The sequence below is a fragment of the Astatotilapia calliptera genome, chromosome 17 (genome assembly GCF_964374335.1).
Source record: "Astatotilapia calliptera chromosome 17, fAstCal68.1, whole genome shotgun sequence".
NCBI lineage: Eukaryota > Metazoa > Chordata > Actinopteri > Cichliformes > Cichlidae > Astatotilapia > Astatotilapia calliptera.
Genome location: NC_137438.1, coordinates 552390 through 577999, shown reverse-complemented (window position 1 = coordinate 577999; position 25610 = coordinate 552390). Strand labels below are relative to the sequence as shown.

At 42.2% G+C, this 25610-nt stretch overlaps 1 protein-coding gene across 2 annotated transcripts in view; it reads left to right on the top strand.

Moving 5' to 3' along the window:
* The first annotated feature begins 1124 nt into the window (after positions 1-1124).
* Positions 1125-25610, top strand: part of kcnc2 (potassium voltage-gated channel, Shaw-related subfamily, member 2) — a 123716-nt gene continuing 99230 nt past the window's right edge. For both annotated transcript variants that reach the window (XM_026148176.2, XM_026148175.2), the window contains exon 1: positions 1125-2559. In XM_026148176.2, the coding sequence (XP_026003961.1) occupies positions 2005-2559 (555 nt within the window). In that variant the 5' untranslated portion in view covers positions 1125-2004. The remainder of the gene's footprint in view (positions 2560-25610) is intronic.

The following is a 25610-nucleotide window of genomic DNA, read 5'->3' as shown; positions in this document are numbered from 1 at the left end:
GCTGTTAAATGAGTTTCACTGAGGAAAAGGAAAGTTCTTGGTTTTGTCACTGACGTTTGCCACCTGATGCAAAAACATCACAAATAATTTGTGAATAAGCAACACTTTACCTTGACACTAAAGTACATATACAGCTTATATTTGAACTGCTGCTATGACTTCTGTTCACACCATGAAGTACTTTATGGTACTTTTGTTACAAGTTGTACTACTGATGTTACCACTCCACGCATCTGAGACTCGATGGCAGCCTGAGTAAAGTGGGCTGCTGTGGTTAGGTCTCAGGCCTTTGAGGTTCCTTTTTTCAAAGGTTGAAGATGGGAACGGATACATCGGTCACACAGATACACAGCTGCAGTGGTAACCAGTTCTGTGTGTTGGTTTTGACATGGAAGGATGCTCAGACTGGTGAGTCTGAGACAGCTCTGCAGGGCCTCGTTTGCTTTCATCAATAAATAAAGAATACATCAAAAACATAACAGTAGTAAAGGAAAATGCTACACAGAGTTTTATATCAGAGTAAAGAAAACTACATGCAGAGTTGCACGATACTGGCTCATCTGCAACCACAGTTATCCCAGACGATTATAGAATATGAATTTTATATTATAACTGTATGTCACTGAATGTTGTCAAGTATGATTTGCACTTTAAAATGTATATTAAAAAAACAGAACCCAATTTTTATGACACCTATTAAGCTGATTGTGAAAGGAAGTTACTGCCTTCAGTTTTCTCGCTGGTCACTTTGTTTCTTCGTCGGGATTGTGCAAAGATTTTCTTGTCCTTTGTAAAAAAAACATAAAAATGCTCCTTTGTGTGATATAAATGTGAAGTCTTTACTTTGGCTTTTCATTTACAAACATACTAAGTGCTGCTGTAAACAAACACTTTCTATGCAGGTTTTATTCAGTATCTGAGCCATAATTGTCTCTGTCCAGCTAGATTTTGTAATGCACCACCTGTACAATGCAGAGACAGCTGTTGTTGCTTCTTCTGCCACTGTTAACACAGTTTTGGTTTTGTGGTGGCAGAGGACGGATCAGCTCCTCCGTCCCAGCCTGCCCTTTACGCACTAAAGCTTTAATCGGTGCCCTGGTTACATGATTACTGTCTGTGTGTCGGCCCCTGTTATTCTCCTGTTTAGTTGAGCGTTATGACTAAACTAATACTTACTTTATTGTTTAAAACACGCGTCACGTGTTTTCGCTACTGTGCGTGTGATGTGCTGTCAGGAGGACAGATGTCTTCTTTAAGGTCAGTATTTCATTCATCTGCACACATTTATAGGCAAACCTTTACAACAGGTGTCTCTGTGGTGTTGCCTCTGCATGAACACACATGAAGTCCTCGTAGATGGGAGTATTTAAACCATCACTCACAGCGAGCTGTGCGATCTGTGCTGAAACTGGAGCCTCCTGGAGGCTCTTTTTCTTTCCTGGGTGGAAATTTCCTCTTCAGATTCTTTGATCGAGTCCAAACCGTGACGGCACGGAAGACGGGCGCAGATCAACGTCCTGATTTTCTGAAGCAAAGAGTGAGGCGGTGCCACAATGGGTGACTTTAATCATGTGATAATATGTAAGGTGTCGACACGTTACACATTTTAAGTAACGAGCCCGACGATGACGAGCGGCTGTGCGTCTTGGACGCCGGAGACGCGCAACGGCATGAGGAGCTCAGTCTGTTTGGAGCCACCGGCTGAGATCATTCATCACTCCCAGCACTGACCGACCGGCCGACTGAACAGATAGCGGGATACAAACAGACTCCTTATGTCTCTGTGAAATATCCGTCAACAAAAGATGGATGTCCTCCTCGCCCCCCCCAAAAGATACGACAGCGACGGGTGAGTGAAATCGGAGATGCTGCGCACGGCGGCCAAAATCCCGGAGCTTTTGTGAACAGGGCTGTGGGTGTGTGCGCGTCAGGCTCGCTGTTAAACCTTCAGACTGCACTCGCCAACTTCCCCCGCTTTCATCAAGTCATGTCTGATACAGAGCGATGGGCAAGTTTGACGACAACGAGAGGATAATCCTCAACGTCGGGGGGACGAGGCACGAGACCTACAAAACCACCTTAAAGACGCTGCCGGGGACGCGACTGGCCCTGCTCGCCTCCGATTCGGACATCGACTCCGTGCTGGATCAGCTGCAACAAGTCCCCGGCTTCATCGAGTACAACGCGCGGACCAACGAGTACTTCTTCGACCGTCACCCGGGCGTCTTCGCCTACGTGCTCAACTACTACCGCACCGGCAAGCTTCACTGCCCGGCGGATGTGTGCGGACCGCTGTTCGAGGAGGAGCTCTCCTTTTGGGGCATCGATGAGACGGACGTGGAGCCCTGCTGTTGGATGACATACCGACAGCACCGGGACGCGGAGGAGGCTCTGGACGTGTTCGAGCTCAACGTGGACAACGGAGACGAGGACGACGAGATAGGGAAGAGACTCGGCATCGAGGACGTGGCTGCCGACGGGAATATCAGCCTGTGGAGGAAGTGGCAGCCGGTAATCTGGAATCTGTTCGAGGACCCCTACTCATCCAGGGCGGCGAGGGTAAGAGCGCACCGCTGCGTCTGAGGCTCTCCAAAACACACAATGAGCTCCACTCTGCTAACTCTTTGCCTTTCATTCACAGAAACAAACAGCAGCTCACGCTGTTAAGGGTAGCTCCACAGTTTCACTGCATGAGTCAAATTCACAAGTTGGCAAGTTGTCTCGAAACTTGTCCACCTCCCCCAAAATGTGAGCGTTGCGCTCCTGAAGTGTTTTCTTTGCAACCAAAGCTTTACTGTGAATAGGAAGAACCCATTGCTTTATAGCGAGTCCTGCTGATTTCCAGATTTAATTATGCCACTTTAAAAATAAGCAGATTTTTCCAGTCATGATCAAACAAGGTGCCAACACCGTCAGGGTGGATATTCATAGCAGCAGTGTTGTATCCTGTATCTGTCTCTCAGTGCTTCCTGTTTATCGGCCCCAGCTTGGGAAATATCACTCCATCACTGACACTATTTAGATCACAGCCAGCCTTTTCTAATAAACTGCATCTCAGCACTGCTCCAAAGAAATGTGTGGGACTTTCATCTTTTCTAAAATTAGAGCAGTGCCTCGTGCTGGGAATAATAGTGATGTCAACTTATAGGCCACATGTGGCATCTTCATCTTTCCTTTCTGCTCATCTTTTAGTTATTTTAGACTCGAGCACAATGTGAAATCAAAGGATTTAACCACCCGGCTCACGAGGCTTGTTGTTTACTGAATGTGCAACACCAAGATGTTAGAACCAACCCAGACAAGCACACGCTGCCCTCAGGTGTTATAAATCAATCAGCAAAAGTTTGGGAATAGTTCATTCAGTCTCTCTGCAGAAGTCCACATCTGGAACAGCTGCCTGTCTGCTTTCAGAGCAGGAGCTGTGGTAAGCTCGCCTCAGGCTGCTGGTATATTCTGGGGCAAATTGTTCCCTCATTGGCTGATTGATGTGCTGTAAGAGGGAATATGAGCAAGTTGTGATGTCATGTTGTGTAAATGGAAATGATGCCTCACAGTCTTCAGGATGTCTCAGACAGCATGCTGCTGCTGCACAGGTTTGAGTGATGTAGGTGATTTGAAGGGTAATTAAACACAAAGACAGCGACGCAGGAACAAAGCGCTCTGGCGAGGTTTGATCTAAGTGTCAGGGCAACGAACATCTGACCTGACATCACTGTTCAGGGTGTGGTTAGAGGTCAGGGGGGCTGGAAGAGCTCCTGAAGTGCTCATAGCTGAGGCCACATTTATGATATATATACAAACCAGGGCTCAAATCTGTCACATAGAAATGAACGGCATCATGTTTCACTGTGCGTGGTTAAAGGAACGTGCCAGTATCACATTATTCTTCCTCCACTCGTACCTGAGTGACCTGGCATAATTTACAGTTCAAATGAAACCTTGTTTATGTCGTGCTGGGACTCTGTGCAGTCTCTCTGCTCATGCACTGTCTGACATTTTTAACTAACTGTCTTCTGATTCGCTGTCTCATAAATGTAAGGCAGATAGTACTATCATGAGAAGACTACATCAATCATATCGGATGTGTTTGACATCAGAGAGCCACAGATAGAGAAGAAAACTGTCTGAAACGAAGCTTTTACAGTAACAGTATATTGTTACTGTTACATGCATATATTATGTATAGAAAAAGGCATGATAAATTAGGTCCACTTTGTTGTAATGGAGCTGTTTGTTGTAACCACAGTGAATGAAAAAGAAACATAAATAAAAAAACGCAGTGCTAAAACGAGGCTCCCACTGTGGACGTGAATCAGAGTTCTGCTTGACAGTATTGTGATATTTTGCAATGCCAGCGCCACTCCTCACACCTCCTTCATCAGCCTTTCAAAAAGAGCATTTTGTCTTGGTGTCCATTGTTGCTGCAGCTGCTGTGTCAAAGCTCTGATGCCAGCTTGTTTCTCTCTGCGACACCAGCGGCACTACTTGATCATCCATCTGTGGATTTAATAAAACTATTTGTTTCAACACACTGTGATCTTGATGTTAGTACAAGATTAATATTTCTCTTAGCATTATTTAAAATAAATACATTTTGAAAAAATACAGGCAGCGCAGTAAGCACAGCAACAAGAACGTCCTGGGTTTGAATCCCCACAGCTGTGAGTGGTTGTGTCTCAGCCTTGTGACAGGCTGGCCACCTGTCGCCTCGCGCCCTGAGCTAGCCGGGATAGGCTCCAGCACCCGCCACCCTGGAGAGGTTGGATGGACTTGAATATCTGTTAGCTGATATTGTTTTTATTTCTTTCTGAAGTTGGTTTTCCCACATTTGTAAGTTTTTACAGCATATATAATATCCAAAATGTCAACAACCACTGGTCTTTAAACCGGGGACAAAATCATCTCAGAGAAGATCGGCCAATAGAAAGGTGGTGAAGGCTCCTGCAGTGCCACTTGGAAACTGAATATCCTCACCACGGCACGATTGTTGCATCCAGTACAGCTCTTTAGCTTTTTCACCCATAATCCTCGGAGGCTCTGAAGGCGTCCGTAAGTCAGGCACAAATGCTCCGCCCACAGGCTGATATTAGGCTAGATATAACCTACAGCTGAGGGAAAATATGCTTTTATCTTTTTTGGTGAAAACATGTAAGCACAAAGTAGATTTCTGTGCTTCGAGCATTTATCGTACCGCGTCTGTACAGAACAATAAGAGCTGCTGTTATATATTCACCACACATCCTGCTCATTGATAAATTTCCCCTCAGTATGTTTGAGCGTTTGCTTTTCCTTTCATCAGTAAGCTGAATCAGGCTCTGCCTTCTTCACGCAGCAGCTCATCCATCTAAAAAGAGAACAGCAGAGTCCGTTTTCACCATTATATCATTCCTCCTCTTCAGCGTCTGCAGGACCACCATGAGGCTGATGTTTAAATAAAGAAAGCAGAGTTGTTGCCTCGCACAACAACTCATCAGACAAAGTTTGCCGTAACAGCAGGTGATAAGGCAAACATACATTTCTTAATTATGTTGTACTGATACGCTAATTCTATCATAATTCTGTGGTGAGATAAGAATTGTTCCAGTTCTGAAAACTGTGAAAAATTGCAGAAAAGCCAGAATATCAGTGTAAATTTGTTCACTCGTGGAATTGCTACGAGCCCATGTTCTCAGGTCAGAGGAGTCCTCAAAGATCAGCAGGAAATGTAAATGTCCTTTCACTCGTCATTTCAGAGTCTGACTCTATAATTTTACCAAAGTGGAGGTGCTGGGCAGGATGAGAGTGTGTGGGTGGGCAGGTGACCTCACCCCAGATCGCTTGTCCTCCTCTTTCAGTCCATCAACAGACTTTGAGCGAGGATGACGGCAGGGAATTTTTCCTGTGTGTGAAAAGGCTGACGTTCCCACACAAATTTGAGCTTGGATTTATTTCACATCATTAATCTGTAAATGGAAACTCTAACTGATGGGGACAAAATTCAATCTTTCCAGCCTTTTGTTCCTCCAGACGTGGCTGCTAATTTCTTGGAAGTGTTTCTTGGCGATTACCCTGCTGACAGAGGAAGGAGCAGACGTGTAAGAGGTAAATATTGAGTTAGTCTCCACGTCGCTTTAGTAGCAGGACGGAGTAGATGGAGATGAATGCTCGTGTTTACAACACGCATACGTCTGTCTTCCTGTAGCAACACTAACCAACCATATTTTCCTGCCACCAGTACAATAGAGAAGCATCTGCTTCTACGAGCGCCTTCAAACCTTTATTGTCTCCATGAGAATCACATTCCCTCACTGTGATGTGATAATTGCAGCCTTTTTCTTCTTGTTTAAAGCACTCCTGTAGCATTAAAGACCAGCTGGCGTATGATTAACCTGATAATTCAACTCTTACACAAGTGTTCGGTGTGTGCCTGAAAGAACCCCCTCAGGGCATTAATCTACTCCCTGACAAGGTGTTAAGGAGAGAAGGAAGGGAAATGATCCTCCAAGGAAAGGAAGCATGTCGTTTGAGTTCACCTCCAGCCCTGACACCACAGCGGGGACAGCGTTAACAGTGAAGTGCTCTTTAACAGCAGGAAGATGAGACGCGACTGGATCCTGTTTGATTTGGTTTATGTCATTTAATAGAAACAAGAAAACTTTAAATGTTCTGTTTTCTGTTTTCATTTTGATGATTATCTCATAGCGCATGAAAAACATCAGATGTCAGCCTCGTGTACGACGATCCACCACAGACCAACAGGAATTTAATTATATATATGAAAAACAACTTTTCCTTAATTTTGTGAGATTTACTGCTAACGGTGAAGTTCCTCTCGTTGGACTGAAAGTCCCGGTGGTGTCTGTCAGACTCACTGTCACATTACACGTGTGCATTAACCTAACGCAAAATTTCAGCTCTTCTTACATTCATTTGGAGATTATTTATGTTACAGCTGTTACAGTTTTTAGTTAGGAAACCTGTAAACGTAACTTCAAGTCCCGCCACATTACTATTACTCTACACTGTGTCCTTACATATGCAGAGCTCCCCATCGTCAAAGCAGTGTTGTCAGGTACAGCCAGCTAGCATCAGCCCTGAGCTTCAGGCTCACTGTAATCAGCAGTGTGGGGCATTAGTCTGTGTATAAGGATCGTAATATTCAGGTCAGGTAATCACAATCTATTATGACATAAATCTAATCAAAGCTCATTTCCAGTGTAATTTTCAGTGATCCACCACTAAGAACCCAGCCTGCTGTACAGCATTGGTTACATATGGCTAATGCATCTGTATCGCAGGGTTAACAAGAAGTATAGTCCCTTTGCTAGCAATTGTTACAAACTGAGTAAACACAGAAAGAATGAGTGCATTTGACTCAACAGCCATCCAGCATTTTGGCTGTGCTGCGCTAGAACGAGTTTAGACAGCAGAGGAACGAGTTGTTTTCACCTGCAGGTGGTTATTTCTCAAAAAACTACAGTTAAAAGTCACTTGTTCCTTTGAACATAAAGATCTTCTAATGCAACTACACTGCAGTGAACAGGGTTTAAGAACCAAAGTTCTGACTCTGTAAGCATATACAGCAGTAGTCTAAGGAGCTTGGAAAGAAAAGCGTCTGGACTTCAAGAAGTCCAGACGCCCACTCACATCCTGGGCCATCTGATCTCAGGAATTTGCATGATAAGGTGGGGCCAGGTTTCACAATGAGCTCACCTGAAACCAGGGCTGGACTGGGACAAAAAGTCGGCCCGGGCATTTTGACTAGAGACCGGCCCACCAAAAATGTGACGTCATTCAGGGGTAAAACCGCAAAGGATTCTGGGAACTTGTGGCAAGAGGTACTAGCGCATGCAGGCTTTCAATTGAACTCAGTTACACAGCGATAAAAAGAAACACAAAAAATGGCAAGAAGCTGTTGTATTATTAACTGTAATAGCCGGTATTTGCCAAAAACTGATTGCTCGTATTTAAATTGCTATAAGTAACTTGTTGGGCTATAATATGTGAAACATATGTCAAATGCATCCCTCACGGATGACATAAAGTCATCTCTCCATCTCCATCTCTCTCTCTGCTGCTCTTCTGTCTCCTCTGTCACGGACTTCTCCACTTTAGATGATAAATCAGCTGGTGCAACATGTAAGGATTGGCACAATTTGTTAAGATTTTGAGGAGTTTGAGAAACTAACCTTAAGCATAAAATAAAATGTACTATCAGTAACTTCATAGCACCCGCCCAGCAGTATTTAAACTCCGTCATGCTAGCTAGTACGCAGTACCAGTTATTCTAAGCGACTGTAAAAAGTCAGCACAACGAAAACAAACTACAACTAAACTTGGTTTATATCTGACACAGACAGACAGCAGGTCATAACTTCTTACCTGAAGTTCAGTTCCTCTGCCACTATGACCGGCGGCCGCCTCGGGTCTCTCCTCCTCTTGCCTCCCCTTTCCCTTATCCACCTGCTGGCCTCCACCACTTGCTGATGTTGCTAAATCTGTGGAAGCTATGCCATAGCTACCGCCAAACAATTCAGTTATTTTTACACATTTGGCAGCATCTGCCTGAAGGGCTTGTTTCTTTTTGGCCCTAATTTTTTCTGCACCTCCTTTCCATTTTGTTCTCCATTTTCTTTAGTTCGTCTATAAGATTGCTAAACAAGGGGGAGGGTGCAGCCGACCTCCTCGGCTGTAATTGGTCCAGCCCAGAGTCGATCATGACCAATTGGCCAATCCAACACCTTTCATTATTTATACCCTTCCAAAAAAAAAAAAAAATCGATCGGCCCATAAAAACAAAAAATCGCCAGCAGCCCACCGGGCAAATGCCCGGTATGCCCGATGGCCAGTCCAGCTATGCCTGAAACTCTGGCTGATTGGGGCCCACACCCAGTTTCACACCTTGGCTCAGGCGATTAGAGGATCATCAGGGGTCCTTTTGTCCCTCTGTGGGGGGAAACTCCCACTAGGTTTATATCTGGGACTCTCCACCATTTGACCTTAGAACTGAAGAAGCTTCTCGGATGAGAGGTGAAACGTCTTCAAGCAACTTAAAGAAGTCCAGACGCTTTTCTTTGCAAGCTCCTTTGACTACGATGACCTGGATGACTGAGAACCTTCACAGATATATACAGCAGTAGATGATTTCCACATATTTTTCCTTTTGTAGTTGTATGTGATAAATATTACCTGCTGAGGAAGTTGTAAAACGTCTCAGGGTTGTGATCTGCTGCAGTCCCAGTTTTCTTTCTAACTCACTGTGTTCAGGGACCCATAAATCAAAGACAAGCTGAAATCCATCCTGCGACAGGGTTCACCTCTGTGCAGGGTGCCGTGCACGGCGTGATGTTGTAAGGATTTTCAGGGGGTAGCTTTGGCCAAACGAAGTGCACAGCTAACAACCGAACACTTTCTTTATATCCAGGGAACATGTCAATAATGTGAGTTATAACTAGAGATGGCACGATACCACTTTTTTATGTCCGATACCGATATCATAAATTTGGATATCTGCTGATACCGATATGAATCTGATATAGTGTTTTTTAATCAATAAAATAGTTTTTTTAATATCTTGCTGCATTTTGTATAAGTTCATACTCAAGTTTAAATAAACAACAACACTAAAGCTATTCTGTTATACCTGTATGTAAAAAATACACTGCACCCAAAATATTTCATAGTTCAGCAATACTGATCAATCTAATAAACTTAAACCTGCACCATTCTCCCTATTCTGGTATTTTAAAGAGTACTTAGCAGAAATATTAAGCAACCTAACTAATAGGGTTCCAACTCCCAGCAAAAAGAAATAGGGAACCACCCTCCACCCCATGATGCTTAATCAACGTAATCAACTTTAATTTGATGCAGTGTGAAAAAAAATGCACAGAAATAAATAATTTTTCAAGAATAATTAAATAGATTCAACATCTTTCTTCAACAGAACTGCAGACTGCACAGATGGTACCTTCCCAAAGGAAAAAGTACTATAGCTTACTAGGGTATATTAGACTTAACAGTTACTATATACAGTAATTGACTTCTATACATTTTACATCAGATTAAAACTTTGGGTGTAAGATTCAGATAATTATTTATTAAAAGCTCGACATTTTAAATGAGAATAAGAAAGAAAAGTATGTCTTTGTGCCCCCTTTTCCCTGTTAATGCCCTATCGGCCCCCCCGGCTCCCGGTGGCAGTCGTCCCAGGCCTCAGTCAGGAGGAGAGGGCGCTGCTCTTGCGGCGACCAGCAGGTTGTCTTTGTCTGTCAGTGTTTTTACTTTTTTTATTTCATTCTTTTATTCCTTTATTTTATTTTATCTTTTTTTTTTTTTTTTGCCTGAGGAAATCCTATAGCATCGGCTTGTGCTTTGTGGAACTTCTTTTAATGAAGATGGGTTTTTTATTTCGCATGGTTTTATTATTGGCAATCCTGACGGTTGTTTGGAGTCAGTGCTACTCTCAAACAATTACACATCATTGCTTGGTACGGTAATATGTCCCTGAATAATAAGACCAGACTTAACAACCTGGTTAAAGTGTCTGTCAAGATTTCAGGGAGGTCTCAGGTCCAGCTTGTGGACTTTTATAACAGGCCGGTGCTGAGCAAGGCAGCCTCTGTCCTGTTGTGTTCAGATCACCCTCTCTTTAATGATTTTCAACTGCTTCCATCAGGTCGTCGTTATAAAGTGCCTGCAGTGAAGACAAAGAGACATAGACTGTCTTTTGTACCTAGTGCTATTATCATAGTTAATAACACTAAACCATGAGTGTTGTTGCCATTGCACATTGTGCTTTTTTGATGAAAAATCTAGGTTGTTTTATCAGGCTTATATTATATTATTTGATTTGATTTTTATTGATTAGCATTCAAATATCTCAGTGAAAACAGAACAAAGATCTACCACCAAGCAAGAAAGCATGAGACAAGGCTAATCAAAAGGTATTGGCTGAAGCATTTGCTTATTACGCCAACCCTTTTAACAAAATATCTTTTTGCATGCAGCTCCTGTACACAGGGCTCTTGGTGAGGTGACGTGTTGGTTGTCTGTTTGTTTGTTTGTACGGACATACTGCAAATCAATTTCCCGTTAGGGACAATAAAGTTACCATTGACCATTGGCTAAGCTTTGCTAGATCGCCCCTGCACAGTTACGTCAGCTGCGTAGAAAAAGATCCTGGTGTAGAAAGTAATATAAAATAAATTCTAACAACAGCTTATCAAGCTTAAACGTTTTGCTGTTGTTCAGCCGCTGGTTTCCTCTTTCTGGCGCGAAGTGAGCAATAAACAAACAAGAGAGACGGACTCACGACGGAAAAGCTGATCAGCTGATCATTAAGCAGTTTCATGATTGAAGTAGCAGCAAGAAGACGCAGTCGCTCCATATCGCTTGTTAAGCTTAACGCTGGAATGCTTTACAAACATTCAGAGATGAACTTACACACTTGCTTTACTTCTCTCTGGGGTAACTTCATCGGAGATGAAATGCTGGTTTGGTAGCGAGGCTACAAATACTCACAGCTGCTCTATCAGGTGAGCACACTGCTCCGACATGCTACGGTTATGAGCCGAGTTACGCCGTGTCGCAACTTTTGTGAGATGCTTTTTTGATATTTAATGGATCGGATTACATTTTTTATTTCTCTCCGATATCCGATCCAGTAATTTACGTCAGTATCGGACCGATACCGATACGTAATATCGGATCGGTCCATCTCTAGTTATAACACTGACCTCAGACCTCTACACTGCATTTCAATGAGCAAGCTGGATGAAGAAGCAACAGCTGGATGTGAACTGGGATTGTTTCTGATCACAGTCACTGAAACCACAGAGGTGAACCCTGTCACAGGAGCATATCTGCTTTACCTAATTTTATGCCCTTACATTTGTAGATGTTATTGAGTTTTGTGCTCTTGGAAGTAACTGACCTCTCTAGTGTGCAGTATCATCGTCTTGTGACAAAAACAGGAAAACTGATAGAAAATGCAAATTATATTCAATTATGTTGAACTGTGTGTTCATATGATATGACCTTCAAAACTGTTGTGCTTTCCTTAATAATCTCAAAAAATCTCAGTCCTTTTTTTTTTATTGAACAAATACGTTTTAATTTCTGATTGTCCCTCTACAGACACAAACTTAGAGATGTTCCCTAAACCCCGAGTCCGCTAGGGTGACCTATTATATATTCAGTACTGAAAGTAACTAAAGGTAATACTGGATCTGTGAAAGAGTGATAAAAGAACTATCTGGGCTTTAAGTGATGACGTATGAACCCTGCTTCTGGGTCCAAACTACTCAGAGTTTATTAAGGCTGTTGTGTTTTTAACATGTTTTAGTGCTTTGTATCTTGTTCTATTTAATCTCAAAAAGCCCCTAAAAACAGTCGGTGATCACTGTCGGCCTCTCTCCGTTTTTAAAGCTCAGTTTGTAAGCCCTTACGATGCAACTACAGCCCAGCCCATGCAGCAGTATATGAATGACTAACCTCGTATTGACCCTGTGCACGAGACAATGCTAACTTCCTGGTTTGAGACCAGATGTGGGGTTGTGCATTTCCGGTAGCTTTACTTTGCGGTCAATCGCTACTGCGAAGATATCCTCCACAATCATGTCCAAAACTCGAAAACGGAAAGATGGCGTTAAGTTACAAAGAGCAGAGGTGGGAAAACTCACCGCTGCTGTGTCATAACAAATATAATGATCAATTTTGACGTTTAAAGCGTTTAGATCGATCAGCTGTTTACATCACTCAGCACAAGCAGAACTGCATCACTGCAGCAGAAGACACATCGTCCACATTCAGAAGCACATCTCTGTGTAGTGACTGGTCTTATGATTTAAACAGGCAAATGTTCAGCATTCAAACTACAGGTGAAGAATAGTCAAACCAGATGTTTCCCCATTATGTCGAGATCAGCTAGTCAAGTACACACCTACACAGCATGTTAACAAACCGTGAAAAAAGCCACACAAAAAATGAATGATTGCTGGTAACGGTTTCTATACATTAGTATTTACGAAGGGTATGTTGTGACTTACCTTCAAAATTACAGCGGTCCCTCGCTATAACGCGGTTCACCTTTCACCTCGCTGTTTCACAGATTTTTTAGTGCAAGTTTGCATGCTTTTTTTTTACGTCACATTGTGTCCTGATCGCTGCAGACGATCTCCTCCGTGACGTCTCTCCTGTACAGTACAGAATCGCTGCATCGATCGTTAGCAGTGTGACCTACTTGATTTCACCTATCGCTGGTTATTTTTAGAACATAACACCCGCGATAAATGAGGGACAGCTGAGAAATATAACATTTGAATCCCTTTTCTCTTTTGCTCTGAGGCGCGGGGGAAAAATATCGACAAGTCGATGAACATCATTTACAGATATATTGGGTAAATGCCCGAGACATCTATAGAAATGTAAATCGCCGCTTGATTCATTCATTTGCTTAACTTGTTTTGGACCGTAAACCAGGCGCGAATAGGACACCGGAAACAAAGCTCCCCACAGGAGTTTCTGCACCGGAAGTAGCATATGCTAACGTGCACATAGTCAATTGTGGATGGATTATCTCAGTTGTTCTCCTGACTGAAGTCTGGTCCGTTTACAGCATCCTGCCATGCGATTGCATTTGTCTCTAACCATCAGGAACCTTCATGTTAACTTTTATCGAGTGGAAAAAAGTTAGCGTTCATCCTCCAGCTTCACAGTTAATGTTATGCTAACATCCCTCTGTTAGCATAGCTAGCGATCACGTAGCACATCATTATATACCAGCTAGCTCAACTTCAGTGACCCTACAAACGTCACTGCTGTTTAGTTTTATGTCTCCATGCTTTACAAATACAGGCCATTTTTCATTTATGTTGGAAGTGATAGCAGAGCTGTACGTTTGAATTTTTTCAGAAATCTTTCAGTCAGAACATGCAATATCATGCTTAGGTGGAAACTAGCGAGCTAACTTCCTGCTAACTTCTAACTCCGTTAAATTTACTAAATTCTGTTTTCATGGATGCCTGGATGTTAAACTTAATTGTTACACCTGGTAGAGCAGAACGCTGATCATTCTATTACAGATGAAAGAATTTAGACGACTTTCAGTGATGCCGCAGTGTTTGTTTTACTTTGGGACCTGAAGCAGAGTTTGGGCTCAGGCACGGCTAATGACACTTAAAGACTGGATAAGCCACTGGGGAGATATTTTGGAAAAAATTTGTGATTGCTCACCGAGCAAAAGTTCTTTCCGATCATTCAGTCTTTAATGCTCGCAGATGGCAAATGCTGTAAAAGCATGCCCCATAATAAATGCACTATTTCACAAATGGACCGACCAAAACATCCACCTTGCAAACAGTGCTACAAATTTAAGGGTAAATTGCTCGATGTTTAGCTGATAGATTCAGTTCTATTCAGTTTTATTTATATAGCGCCAAATCCCAACAATAATAATAATAATAATAATGGATTGGATTTATATAGCGCTTTTCAAGGCACCCAAAGCGCTTTATAATGCCACTATTCATTCACTCTCACATTCATACACAATAGTTCCCTCAAGGTGTTTTATATTGTAAGGTAAAGAGGTACATTTTCAGATGCTATAGTTTTGTCTTGCACAAGATCATTTGTTTACAATGATATCACAACGAGTGTGGCAATTCTCCACATGACAGCTTCATTAACAGCAGAATGAGTGGCACCAGGGCATAGCTCTGTGTCAGATCAGCCGTCTATAGCTGTCAGAAAGCCTTTCATGTGTTTGTCTCTGCAGGTAAGCTCAAATCCCAAAGTCTGAGCTGTTCCTTTAACCAGCTCGTATGCGAGTGTTCATGTGCCAGCAGTCAGTGGTAGCAGGCGTGTTTCTCTGAGCTCCCCACACTGTTTCTATTGTTGTAGCCATCCTGTTCTCTTCTCACTCTCAGTGCTGTCTCTTTAATCTGCATGCAGTGTGTTTTAAGAGTGACTGTCAGCATGTCCACTGGTGTGTGTGTGTGTCTCTAATAGTAGGAAGTCTGAACATTTCTGGTTGATTATGATTCTGAAAAGGAAAAGTGAATGTATTTTGGTTGTGTGTCTCTGTGTGTATTTGTGTTAACCTGTTTGTTTGTCCCTCTCATGTCTCTGTAGTTGGCCATGGCTGGATTAGGAGGGTAACAAAAAAAAAGAACAAAACAGAACAAAACAGCCCACCCACTAGCTTTTCCATTTCCCCTGTGTATGCTTTGAGGCACAGTTTTAAATGATGCCTGACTTTGTTGTGCCCCCCACCGACACCCCACACCCCCAATTCTTCACAAACGCCTCACCCATCCACCCACGCCCACAGCCCCCATTTTTCCATGATCCCATCTGAAACCGCAGCTTGCTTTCTGCCACTTAAAAGGTTAAAAACCCAAACCGTCTGGGTGCCGCCTGCCGCACGCCTGAAGATACCGAAGCCAGGCTGCACGCTCAGCCTTCCTGTTGTCATGGCAACATCATTGCTCATCACCACGGCCTGTTTTCATTGAGATGTGTCCGGTCCGTGAAACTGATTGATTTCAGAAACCTGCTCGACCGTGAACCCTTAATGTTCAGTAACCCCTTGCGTGCTGGCTTGTTAGTTCTGTGATGCCAAAAAAAAGGGTGTTTGAGAGTCACTTGCACAACAGATCTGCATTTGCATGTCTCTTTAACTGTTTTCTTATCACTGTGAGAGGTGACACATGTTGATTGTGATGTAGCTTCTTAACTTTTTGTCACTCTCTGTCTGAGCTACAGGTGTACAGGCCCTTGTGCCTCATCAGAAACACTTGTTGAATCCTGTTATGCAGAGTTTGAGGCTGTAAGACAGGAAATTTTCCTGATCCACTGCAAACAGACTGCAAGGCCACGCTGAGTAAATAGAGTCTGACATGTAAACAGTAGCAGACCTGACACTGGGTAGGAGAACAGGGCGAATGGCTGCCCGAGTGTGGGTGGTGACGGCACGCCGCTGGGCATGTTTGTAGCCGCTGCCAGTCACGTTAATCTGCCCCGCCAATCATCATCCTGCGCTGCTTTGGTGGACTATAATAGCTTGTGTGCAGGGGGAAGCGTGGGGGGCTGCAGCTGTGGTAATTAGTTTAGTATGAGTAAGATTAGGCATATAAAGGAAACTATCCTAAAATCATTGAGGAATATTAGATTTTTCCGCATTTTTATTCAGTATCCCATGATCCCATCTAAGGAATTATGTTATAAGTCACAGGTGTTACACAGTCACCCCTGAAAAGTTTTGGCTTTTGTCCTGATCAATGGGGGCGTGTCCACAGGGAGGTCATGTGATGGTACCGCCCTCCAAACTATGTCTGGACCCTCACTAGCCCATCTCAAATGGCTTTGGGCTAGAGTCATTTAGTCTTACGATGCATCAGTGATAGAAAGTACTCAAGTACTTTACTGAAATGCAGTTTGACTATATTCTAGTATTTCTACTTATGATATGTGCTGCTTCTTTTACATTTCATAACATTCACTTTAAATCATTGTTTACTAATTTGTTTGAAGATTATAAATAAAAACACTTCTAACATGTTATATTATAAAATGCCACATAACTGTATATAAGCACATGAGATACTGCCAGGAGCTGAAGACCCATCTATTGTTTGCTTTATCACAGTCAAACAGAACATTTTGTATCCAAACCCACCAGACCAATCAGAATATCAAGCATTTGATAAATAAACACCTTTTTGTGCTTGGATAATAAAGTGGCTTCATTACTTTTGTGTTTTATGAATTGGCAAAGAGATTAGCAAAGCGAGTATTTATCCTTTGTGAGAATGCAGTGAGCATTCACCACCAAAAAGATGATTTGGAGGATTGTGCTGTTGTGCACAATCAAAAGCAGAGGTAAGACAGAGCCTTTTGGATAGTTTATGACAGAGAGTGTTCAGCATGCATGGTTGGATCCCTTTCCTCACAGGTCTCGCTGTTTGCTATATGCAGGTCTTGCACTCTCGGTCTTTCTGACAGACTCACCCTTTCTCACATATTCACAGTCACAAGCATTTCACTGAAGAACACAGAGACTTTTAAATTATTACCTCGCAGATGAAAGTGCCAGCTGTGGCAGACATGATGACTGTCACTCTAAGACGCTAATGTGGGTTTCCGTCATTCTCTCTCTTTGTAAGAACTGTTGAATATTCACGGGGCGATTTGAAATCACTTTTAAAAATAATGTTCTTCATGAATTTTTTTTTATCACATTTTGCTTGGAATTATTTTTAGTAACTGTTAGTTCTGACATATTTGTCTTTAATCTTCACGCTTTGCAGTCAGTTGTTTAAAAAAAATCCCAGTTGATGCAACGGCAGTTTGAATGAAAGAGAAGTAGTGGACTGTGCGTAATAACTTCGGTGGAGATTCAATTCAATTTTATTTATATAGCGCCAAATCACAACAAAAGTCGCCTCAAGGCGCTTCATAGATACAGAGAAAAACCCAACAATCACATGACCCCCTATGAACAAGCACTTTGGCGACAGTGGGAAGGAAAAACTCCCTTTTAACAGGAAGAAACCTCCAGCAGAACCAGGCTCAGGGAGGGGCGGGGCCATCTGCTGTGATTGGTTGGGGTAAGAGAAGGAAGACAGGATAAAGACATGCTGTGGAAGAGAGACAGAGATTAATAATAGATATGATTCAATGCAGAGAGGTCTGTTAATACATAGTGAGTGAAGCAGAAACACCAGTGCATCATGGGAATCCCCCGGCAGCCTACGTCTATTACAGCATAACTAAGGGAGGATTCAGGGTCACCTGGTCCAGCCCTAACTATATGCTTTAGCAAAAAGGAAAGTTTGAAGCCTAATCTTGAAAGTAGAGATAGTGTCTGTCTCCTGAATCCAAACTGGAAGCTGGTTCCACAGAAGAGGGGCCTGAAAACTGAAGGCTCTGCCTCCCATTCTACTTTTAAATACTCTAGGAACAACAAGTAGGCCTGCAGAGCGAGAGCGAAGTGCTCTAATAGGGTGATATGGTACTACAAGGTCATTAAGATAAGATGGGGCCTGATTATTTAAGACCTTGTATGTGAGGAGCAGGATTTTGAATTCTGGACTTAACAGGAAGCCAAAACAGGAGAAATCTGCTCTCTCTTTCTAGTCCCTGTCAGCACTCTTGCTGCAGCATTTTGGATCAGCTGAAGGCTTTTCAGGGAGTTTTTAGGACTTCCTGATAATAATGAATTACAGTCGTCCAGCCTGGAAGTAATCAATGCATGAACTAGTTTTTCAGCGTCACTCTGAGACAGGATATTTCTAACTTTAGAGATGTTGCGCAAATGGAAGAAAGCAGTCTTACATATTTGTTTAATATGTGCATTGAAGGACATGTCCTGGTCAAAGATGACTCCAAGGTTCCTCACAGTGTTACTGGAGGCCAAGGTAATGCCATCCAGAGTAAGAATCTGGTTAGATACCATATTTCTAAGCTTTTCAGGGCTGAGTACAATAACCTCAGTTTGATCTGAATGTGTTCGCCCTCAATGGAGCAGCTGGGGAAAAAGACCACAAGGTTCCTGCATTTCATGTAAAATACATACAGTATGTGGAAGGCAGTCGGCATGATGTGCATTTGATTGTGAACGTAGAAGCATTTTGCAGCATGACACAATTACTGCATGTTTGACTTCCATGATTGCCACACTCCTCTGTGTCCTGATGGTAGTTAGAGTCTTCCATTAAAAACCAGACTTGGATTTAAGCACACACCTCAGGTGGGTGGGATGGGTTGCTGCACACAGCCAGTTTGTGTGACAGTCACCACAAAAATGTGGTGGTTTTCACAGAAAGCGTATGGCTCGATGTCGCCCAAACTGGAAGAGCTTTAATGTTCAATTTGCAAACAAAAAATGATGCAACCATGGGTGGAGACTGCGAGGAGTGCTGCTGGAACTGGAACGGATCAAAGCGAAGGAGATAGGTCTTGTTCTTTGATGTCTGTATCAGCAGGAGGACACCTTGAAAGATACTCAGTTATACAGTAGAAAGACATGCTTCAGAAGTGCACTTAGGAGTGGGTGAGATACAAGCTATGTATCATGCATTTATGAATGTAATGCGATGCATGCTAAAGGTGTGCTCCTCCTGTCTGCGTGTGCTCTACCCATCGACTGCCAGGAGGGGCCCTGACGCAGGCACCGAGACACTAGATGTGCCATTTGTTTGGGCTTACTGCTGAATAATTAATGCTTATCCATTCACTCTAAGAGACTGAGCGCTTCCCAAGGACAATGGATTTACTGAAACTTCTTTCCTCTGGCACCATTTGCACAACCTCAAGGCTCATGCATTAAAAGGTAATTAATAAATCAGGCTTTTAGTCTGATTTGTGTTCAAGTCTGTACTCCAGTTGGCTGACTGTAGCTCAGGTGCTCCTTACATAGCATAGCACGAGTTCACTGGGACCAGCTTAAGCTTGGTTTGATGATCCTGTTTTGTCCCTTAAATCTCAGCAGTTACTAATTTTGTGTGTAAATTGTGGGTCATAAACCCTTGACTCGTTAATTTAGCCAAACACATCACATATTTGTTGTTAGTAAATCGAGTCATTCATCAGCTGATGCAGATGATACTGAACATTTATGAATCTAAACAGTGTCTGAGAACCTGAGCTTCTGTAACAAAAGGGGTATTCATTGTTTTGACCATGTGTGGGCGCCACAACAAGAAATCCTCTCCATGCAAACATCCAGCACGCAGAGGAAAAGACGAGTATGATTTTGTATTTGTTGCCACGACAGTGGAATGTGTAACCTTTGTACTGTAGCTGATGCCCCAGGGACAAAAGGCCACAACACTCAATATTGGATTTCTATTATAAAAGAGACATAAAGTGGTCAAAAAATTAGACCTTTACTTCTTCCTCCTTCAGCTGCTCCCTTAAGGGAACAACCTATTCATCCTCCATGTCCTCTTACATTACATCCATGAATCTTCACTGTGGTCCCTCTTTTCCCGTGTTCTACATGATTTGTCCAGTATATCCACAGTTCCTCCTTTGCAGATGTCCAAATCATCTCAGACTCACTGCTCTTTGTCTCCAAACTACTCCACCTGAGCTCTACCTCTAATCCTGTCTCCAAACAAGACCTCATAGCACATCTCACTACCATTATATAAATCTTCCCTTTCACTTTTGCTGCCATCGCTCTGTCACGCATCATCGCTTGCACTCATCTCTACTCAGTCCACCCTCCATCCATGTTTGCTACCTCTGCACCAGTCTCCCTCTCAGACTTTGTCTTGCTTCTGCTGACTTCCATTCCTCTTCTCTCCAGAGCGTACCACCACCTCTCCAGGCTCTCTTCCACCTGCTCTCACTACAGATCACAATTTAATCTGCAACCATGAATAATAACTTCATTAATGGTGGGATAGCTGAGTGAGAACAATGTGACACTGCCCATGATAATGGTGGTATTATAATACAACAGTTCTAAAGGGGGGGGGCATGGATTCGATCAGTCTGTGGCACTGCTCCGGTGTTATGACAGACTCTCTGATAGGAGTCTTCAGCTGTTAGGTCTGGCATATATCGCATCTTCACAATATCCCATAGATTTTCAACGCGGTTAGGGTCAGGCGAGTTTTCTGGCCAATTAAGCACAGGGATACCATGATCCTTCAATCAGGTACTGGTAGCTTTGCCAATGTGTGCAAGTGCCAAGTCCTGTTGGAAAATTAAATCTGCATCTCCATAAAGTTGGTCAGCAGCAGAAGGCATGAATTGCTCTAAAACTTCCTGGTACATGGCTGTGTTGACCTTGGACCTCAGAAAACACAGTGGAGCAACACGAAACCATCACTGACTGTGGAAACATTTCACCTCTGGAACTCTGGGACCCTGATTTCCAAAGGAATGCAGAATTTTCCTTCACCAGAGAACATCACTTCACTGCTCAGCAGCAGCAATATTGAATCTTTTCACAATGATTCTCTGAGATACTGAATTTGGGGTTTTTATTAGTTGTCAGTTATAATCATCAAAATTAAAAGAAACACACTTGAAATACATCCGTCTGTGTGGAATGAATCACATTATACACATTTCACTTTTTGAATGGAATTAGTGAAATAAATCAACTTTTTGATGATGTTCTAACACCTGTATATATATCACAACAACAATCACCCCAAGGTGCTTTATACTGTAAGGTAAAGACAGTCAAACCCCAACAATCAGACGACCCCCTTTGAGCAAGCACTTTGGCGACAGTGGGAAGGAAAAACTCCCTTTTGTCACAGCTGCCGAGGCGAGCCGTGTGGTGTTGGAGGGAGAAAGGACTCAAAATGCAGGCAGTAGATGATAATGCTAGTGATGTTTACAAAGTGGTGTAGTGGCAAAACAGGCAGTGAGGGATGACAAAACTAAAGAAACTGGGAAAACTAAATAACAAACCTGAGAGGGTACCAGCAGGGGGCAGCAGGGGCAGCAGGGGGGAGCGGCAGGGCGCCACGGACGAGGGCCAGGACACCGTGGACCACAAACGAACCGGCAACAGGCAGGAGAACACAGGGCTTAAATACACACAGCAGCAATCAGGGGATGAGAGACAGGAGGGAAACACAGCTGGAAGCAGTGGCGTCATTAGGCTATTTTAGGGGTGCTTAAACCTCCCTAAAATATTCTTAAGCCCCCCTAAATAATTTGTTTGTTTTTTTTTAGTTTTTTTTTTTTAATTCAACTTTTTTTTTTTTTTTACAGAACTTGCAGACAAATTCAATATAAAGATGCAGGAATATGAGTTTAAAGAAATAATAATATAAACCTGTCGCTATTCACATAAATATGATCATAACTCGGTTGGTCCCTTTCACTTTACACTGTTAAGGTAGCGTCAGTGCTTCGTTATGCAATCCGTTCCAGTTGTTCACAGGGGACATCCACATTACTGAAAATCCAGTCCTCGTTTTCACTGCTACTTTACACTCCGCTCGTATACACCTGCAGACACACTAGCGTGCATGCGCCAAACAGCAAGAAATCATGGATATATGCAAGTTTTTCAAGAAAGTAAGTCTTCATCACTGGCTGGTAGTAACAATTAGTTAGCTCCAGCTAACAGCAGAGAGTCCCATGTAAATAATGAACCAGGTGCTCCCCATTCTGATAAATAAAAACCTGGCTAGCGCATTAAGTTAAATTGTTAGCATAATGTTAATTTCTGTCACTCGTTGTAGCTCTGAAAAATCGAGCTGAGCTCATTCAGGTATGGTTATCATCAGTGGAAATAATAATAATCACTCCTCCATCCCCATTAACCTGTAGGAGTCAGGGCAGAGGATCACAGAGAGGGAGAAGGGAGAGACCTCTGCTGGAGAGGTGGGTCTAAGATTTCGGTTGATCTGATATCCTCGTGTCGGTGTTGTTCCCAGATCATCATACTAAATGTTGTTCCAGGATCAACATTGCAAGTGACCAATCAGAATGTTGTGACGTCATACTTTTGCGTAAAAAACCGGCGTAAAACAAAAAACTGTACTAAAGCTGCATGAAACCGCCTCTGTCCGCCGATCAACGGACCCTGACCCTAACCCTAACCCTTTAATAAACAGTAAGCAGAATTGATATTGTCCTTGCAACATTGGAATTTCATAAATGCACGAATGGCTTGGCGCGCAAAAGAATAACGTCACAACAATGTGATTGGTCACTTGCAATGTTGAACCTGGAACAACATTTTCATGATGATGTGGGAACAACACCAACACGAGGATATCAGATCATCCCTAAGATTTCACAGGATGGAGTCATTTGTGATGCAGACAGTCTGATTAGAATGTTATGGGACTCAATATGGATATGAAATATGAAACATTTCAGTCACGGTACAACATATAAGACCTGTTTAACTTGAGCTTTTATTTAGGAGAGTCAAGGTTAGAAAGTGGAGAGAACAAAGATATATATATATATAAGTCAAATTAGCCTGACTCACATATTTTGAGGGTTCTATTTTAATATTACTTCAATTCAAGTAATTTAGTAATATTTTTCAGGGCTTTAAATTGCAACCATTTTAGTCACATGCGTGCTCAAAATGTAATGTTTGTAACTTCAAAATATTTGAGAGCAACAAATTACTGTGGGGCGTGAGCAGAACTCATGATATTAGCAATTTACATTACAATTCAGTATGTTTTAATGTATCTTGAAGGGTGAGGCAGAAGGAGTGGCTGAGGGAGAAAAAGGTCAACAGGCAAGTTCAAGTCAGAGAGAGCAAGGAGAGACAGAGGAGCTGCAGCAAATGGATCGAGAGGCAGAGGAAGATCAAGTTATTACAGAGAGAGGAGAGCAAACAGGCCAAGAGAGGGAAAATGATGAAGCAGCTGCAGCAACTCATTCTACTACAGGGTTTGATTTAGGTGACAAAGACACAGGGCCCAGACAGGTGAAGCTGAAGAGCTATCCACATGATACTTTTGGTACACAGAAGCGAGCATTTAACCACAGCTGGTTTGAAAAGCACAACTGGTTTGAATATTCAGTCAACCAGAATGCAGCTTTCTGCTTCCCATGTAGAGTGTTTGGCAAAAACATCAAACATGATAGTTTGGTCAGTAACGGTTGCAAGAACTGGAAGAAAGCTTTAGTCATCTTTGGCAAGCATGAGATGGCTCAAACACACAAGGACAGTGTTGTTACATGGAAAAGCTACCAGGGAACTAGCAAACAGGGAAACGTTGCACAGATGATAGCAACTGCAAATGTGAGAGAGATAGTCGAAAGAAGAGAGTATCTCAGACGAATTGTTGCAGTCACCTCATAAACACGATGATATGAAGCATCGTTAAAGTGTCACTTCAGTAATGTTGACTCATGTTTTTAATAATGACTTTAAAACACTAAACTCTAATTTCTGTGGTTATTTTAAGTTTACAGAATATAACATGTGGTAAGACGACGAGTTTTACTTCTCACTGTCCGTGTTATGTGTATCTATTTATCATGTGTGCTACTTTGCTCTGTGGACTGTAAAATGTTTCATTGTGTTCATGAAATAAACCAGACTTTCACCGTCTGCATCTTTTACTGTTTTTCTGCTTTTGTTCACTCCAAGTTTGACAAACCTACAAATATCCAGAGTTAACTCACTAACAATGTGGAGCAGTCTCAGTGTATTTAGCTGCTTTTTCCCTGAACACAACCAACCGAGAGAAACGCCTGTAGGCCTCACTTTGGTCATTTGAACGCTGAAGGAGATTTGTTCCATAGACACCTTATACTAGTGTTTCCTGCACTTAATCCATCACTACTATGTTCTATTTAAATCCAGATTCCTTTTATAGTTTGCAGTGAAATTTGTTAAACCATTGCTTAATGGGACAGAAGTACAAGTCACTCTTTACTAACACATTTGTAGATGAGTTTAATGCTGAACAACACAGCTAGCAGTCTCACACACTCTTTAGGTTTTTCACGTTATGTGTGTAAGGGTTTAGTCTATCAAACCTTACCCTTTTTCCCCAGTATCACAACAGTATGACTCCCAAAGTACGGCTCAGTAAACAACCTATGATTCTAAAGCCAGAACAGAAAGATACAGTTGGAAGATGAATGATTGCGTTTTTATGATGCGTAGTAAAACGACCCCCTCTTCTTCTTCTCTGTGTTGTTGTTGTTGTTGTTCGTGTATGTGTGTGTGTGTGTGTGTGTGTGTGTGTGTGTGTGCCTTAGAAGTCAAATAATACATTAGCCATACTTAAAAAAAACATCTGAATTTCATTTAGAACTGAGATTCTAAGTTGTAAGCAGAAATCTTATGCACAGCCAGAAACATGTTTCCCCACTTTCACAATGCTGAGGTGTCAAATCCACAACCCCCAACAAATGGTTTGTTACACGTGGGTGTGAAGGGCAAGCTTTACTTACACAGCCTCACACACAGTAGATTTTTAAAGTTTTTGGGTACAGGGGTTTAGCCACAGATGCAACATCCACTTTTGATAAAGATCACTCCACCTGTTTATTTCTTAAGAAATTAAGCATCTTTATTAAGCTCTTATTTATAAAAGTCTACACAATAATAGACACCGTGTGCTCTGAGACATTATAGTCTTCTACTTCTGCTTCCATCGGTTTGCATTTTAAACTCCCAACCTTTCAGGTTGTTATGAACGACTTATATTTCTAACATTTTGTGATATAAAAGAATTGTAACTTCACAATTCATCACCGATTACGTGGGTACATTTTCTTTTTAAATGCACTAAATGTAGAATACATTGTTTGGTAAAATGCTGGTTACACGTTCTAAGAATGAAAAAATCAGTCTTTCAGAGAAAAAATCAGACAGCGACGGTTGGTCGCAGAGTGTTACAAAGGTGGCTGCTAATTTTTTCTCTGAAAGACTGATTTTTTCATTCTTAGAACGTGTAACCAGCATTTTACCAAACCATGTATTCTACATTTAGTGCATTTAAAAAAAAATGTACCCACGTAACCGGTGATGAATTGTGAAGTTACAATTCTTTTCTGAAAAAGCATTTTTATTTTTGTATATAAATAAATGTTGATGTTGTGCTATGGGATTGTATGTTTCAATTTTACTTATAATGTACCAAATCACTACAACAGGCGGCTCAAGGCGA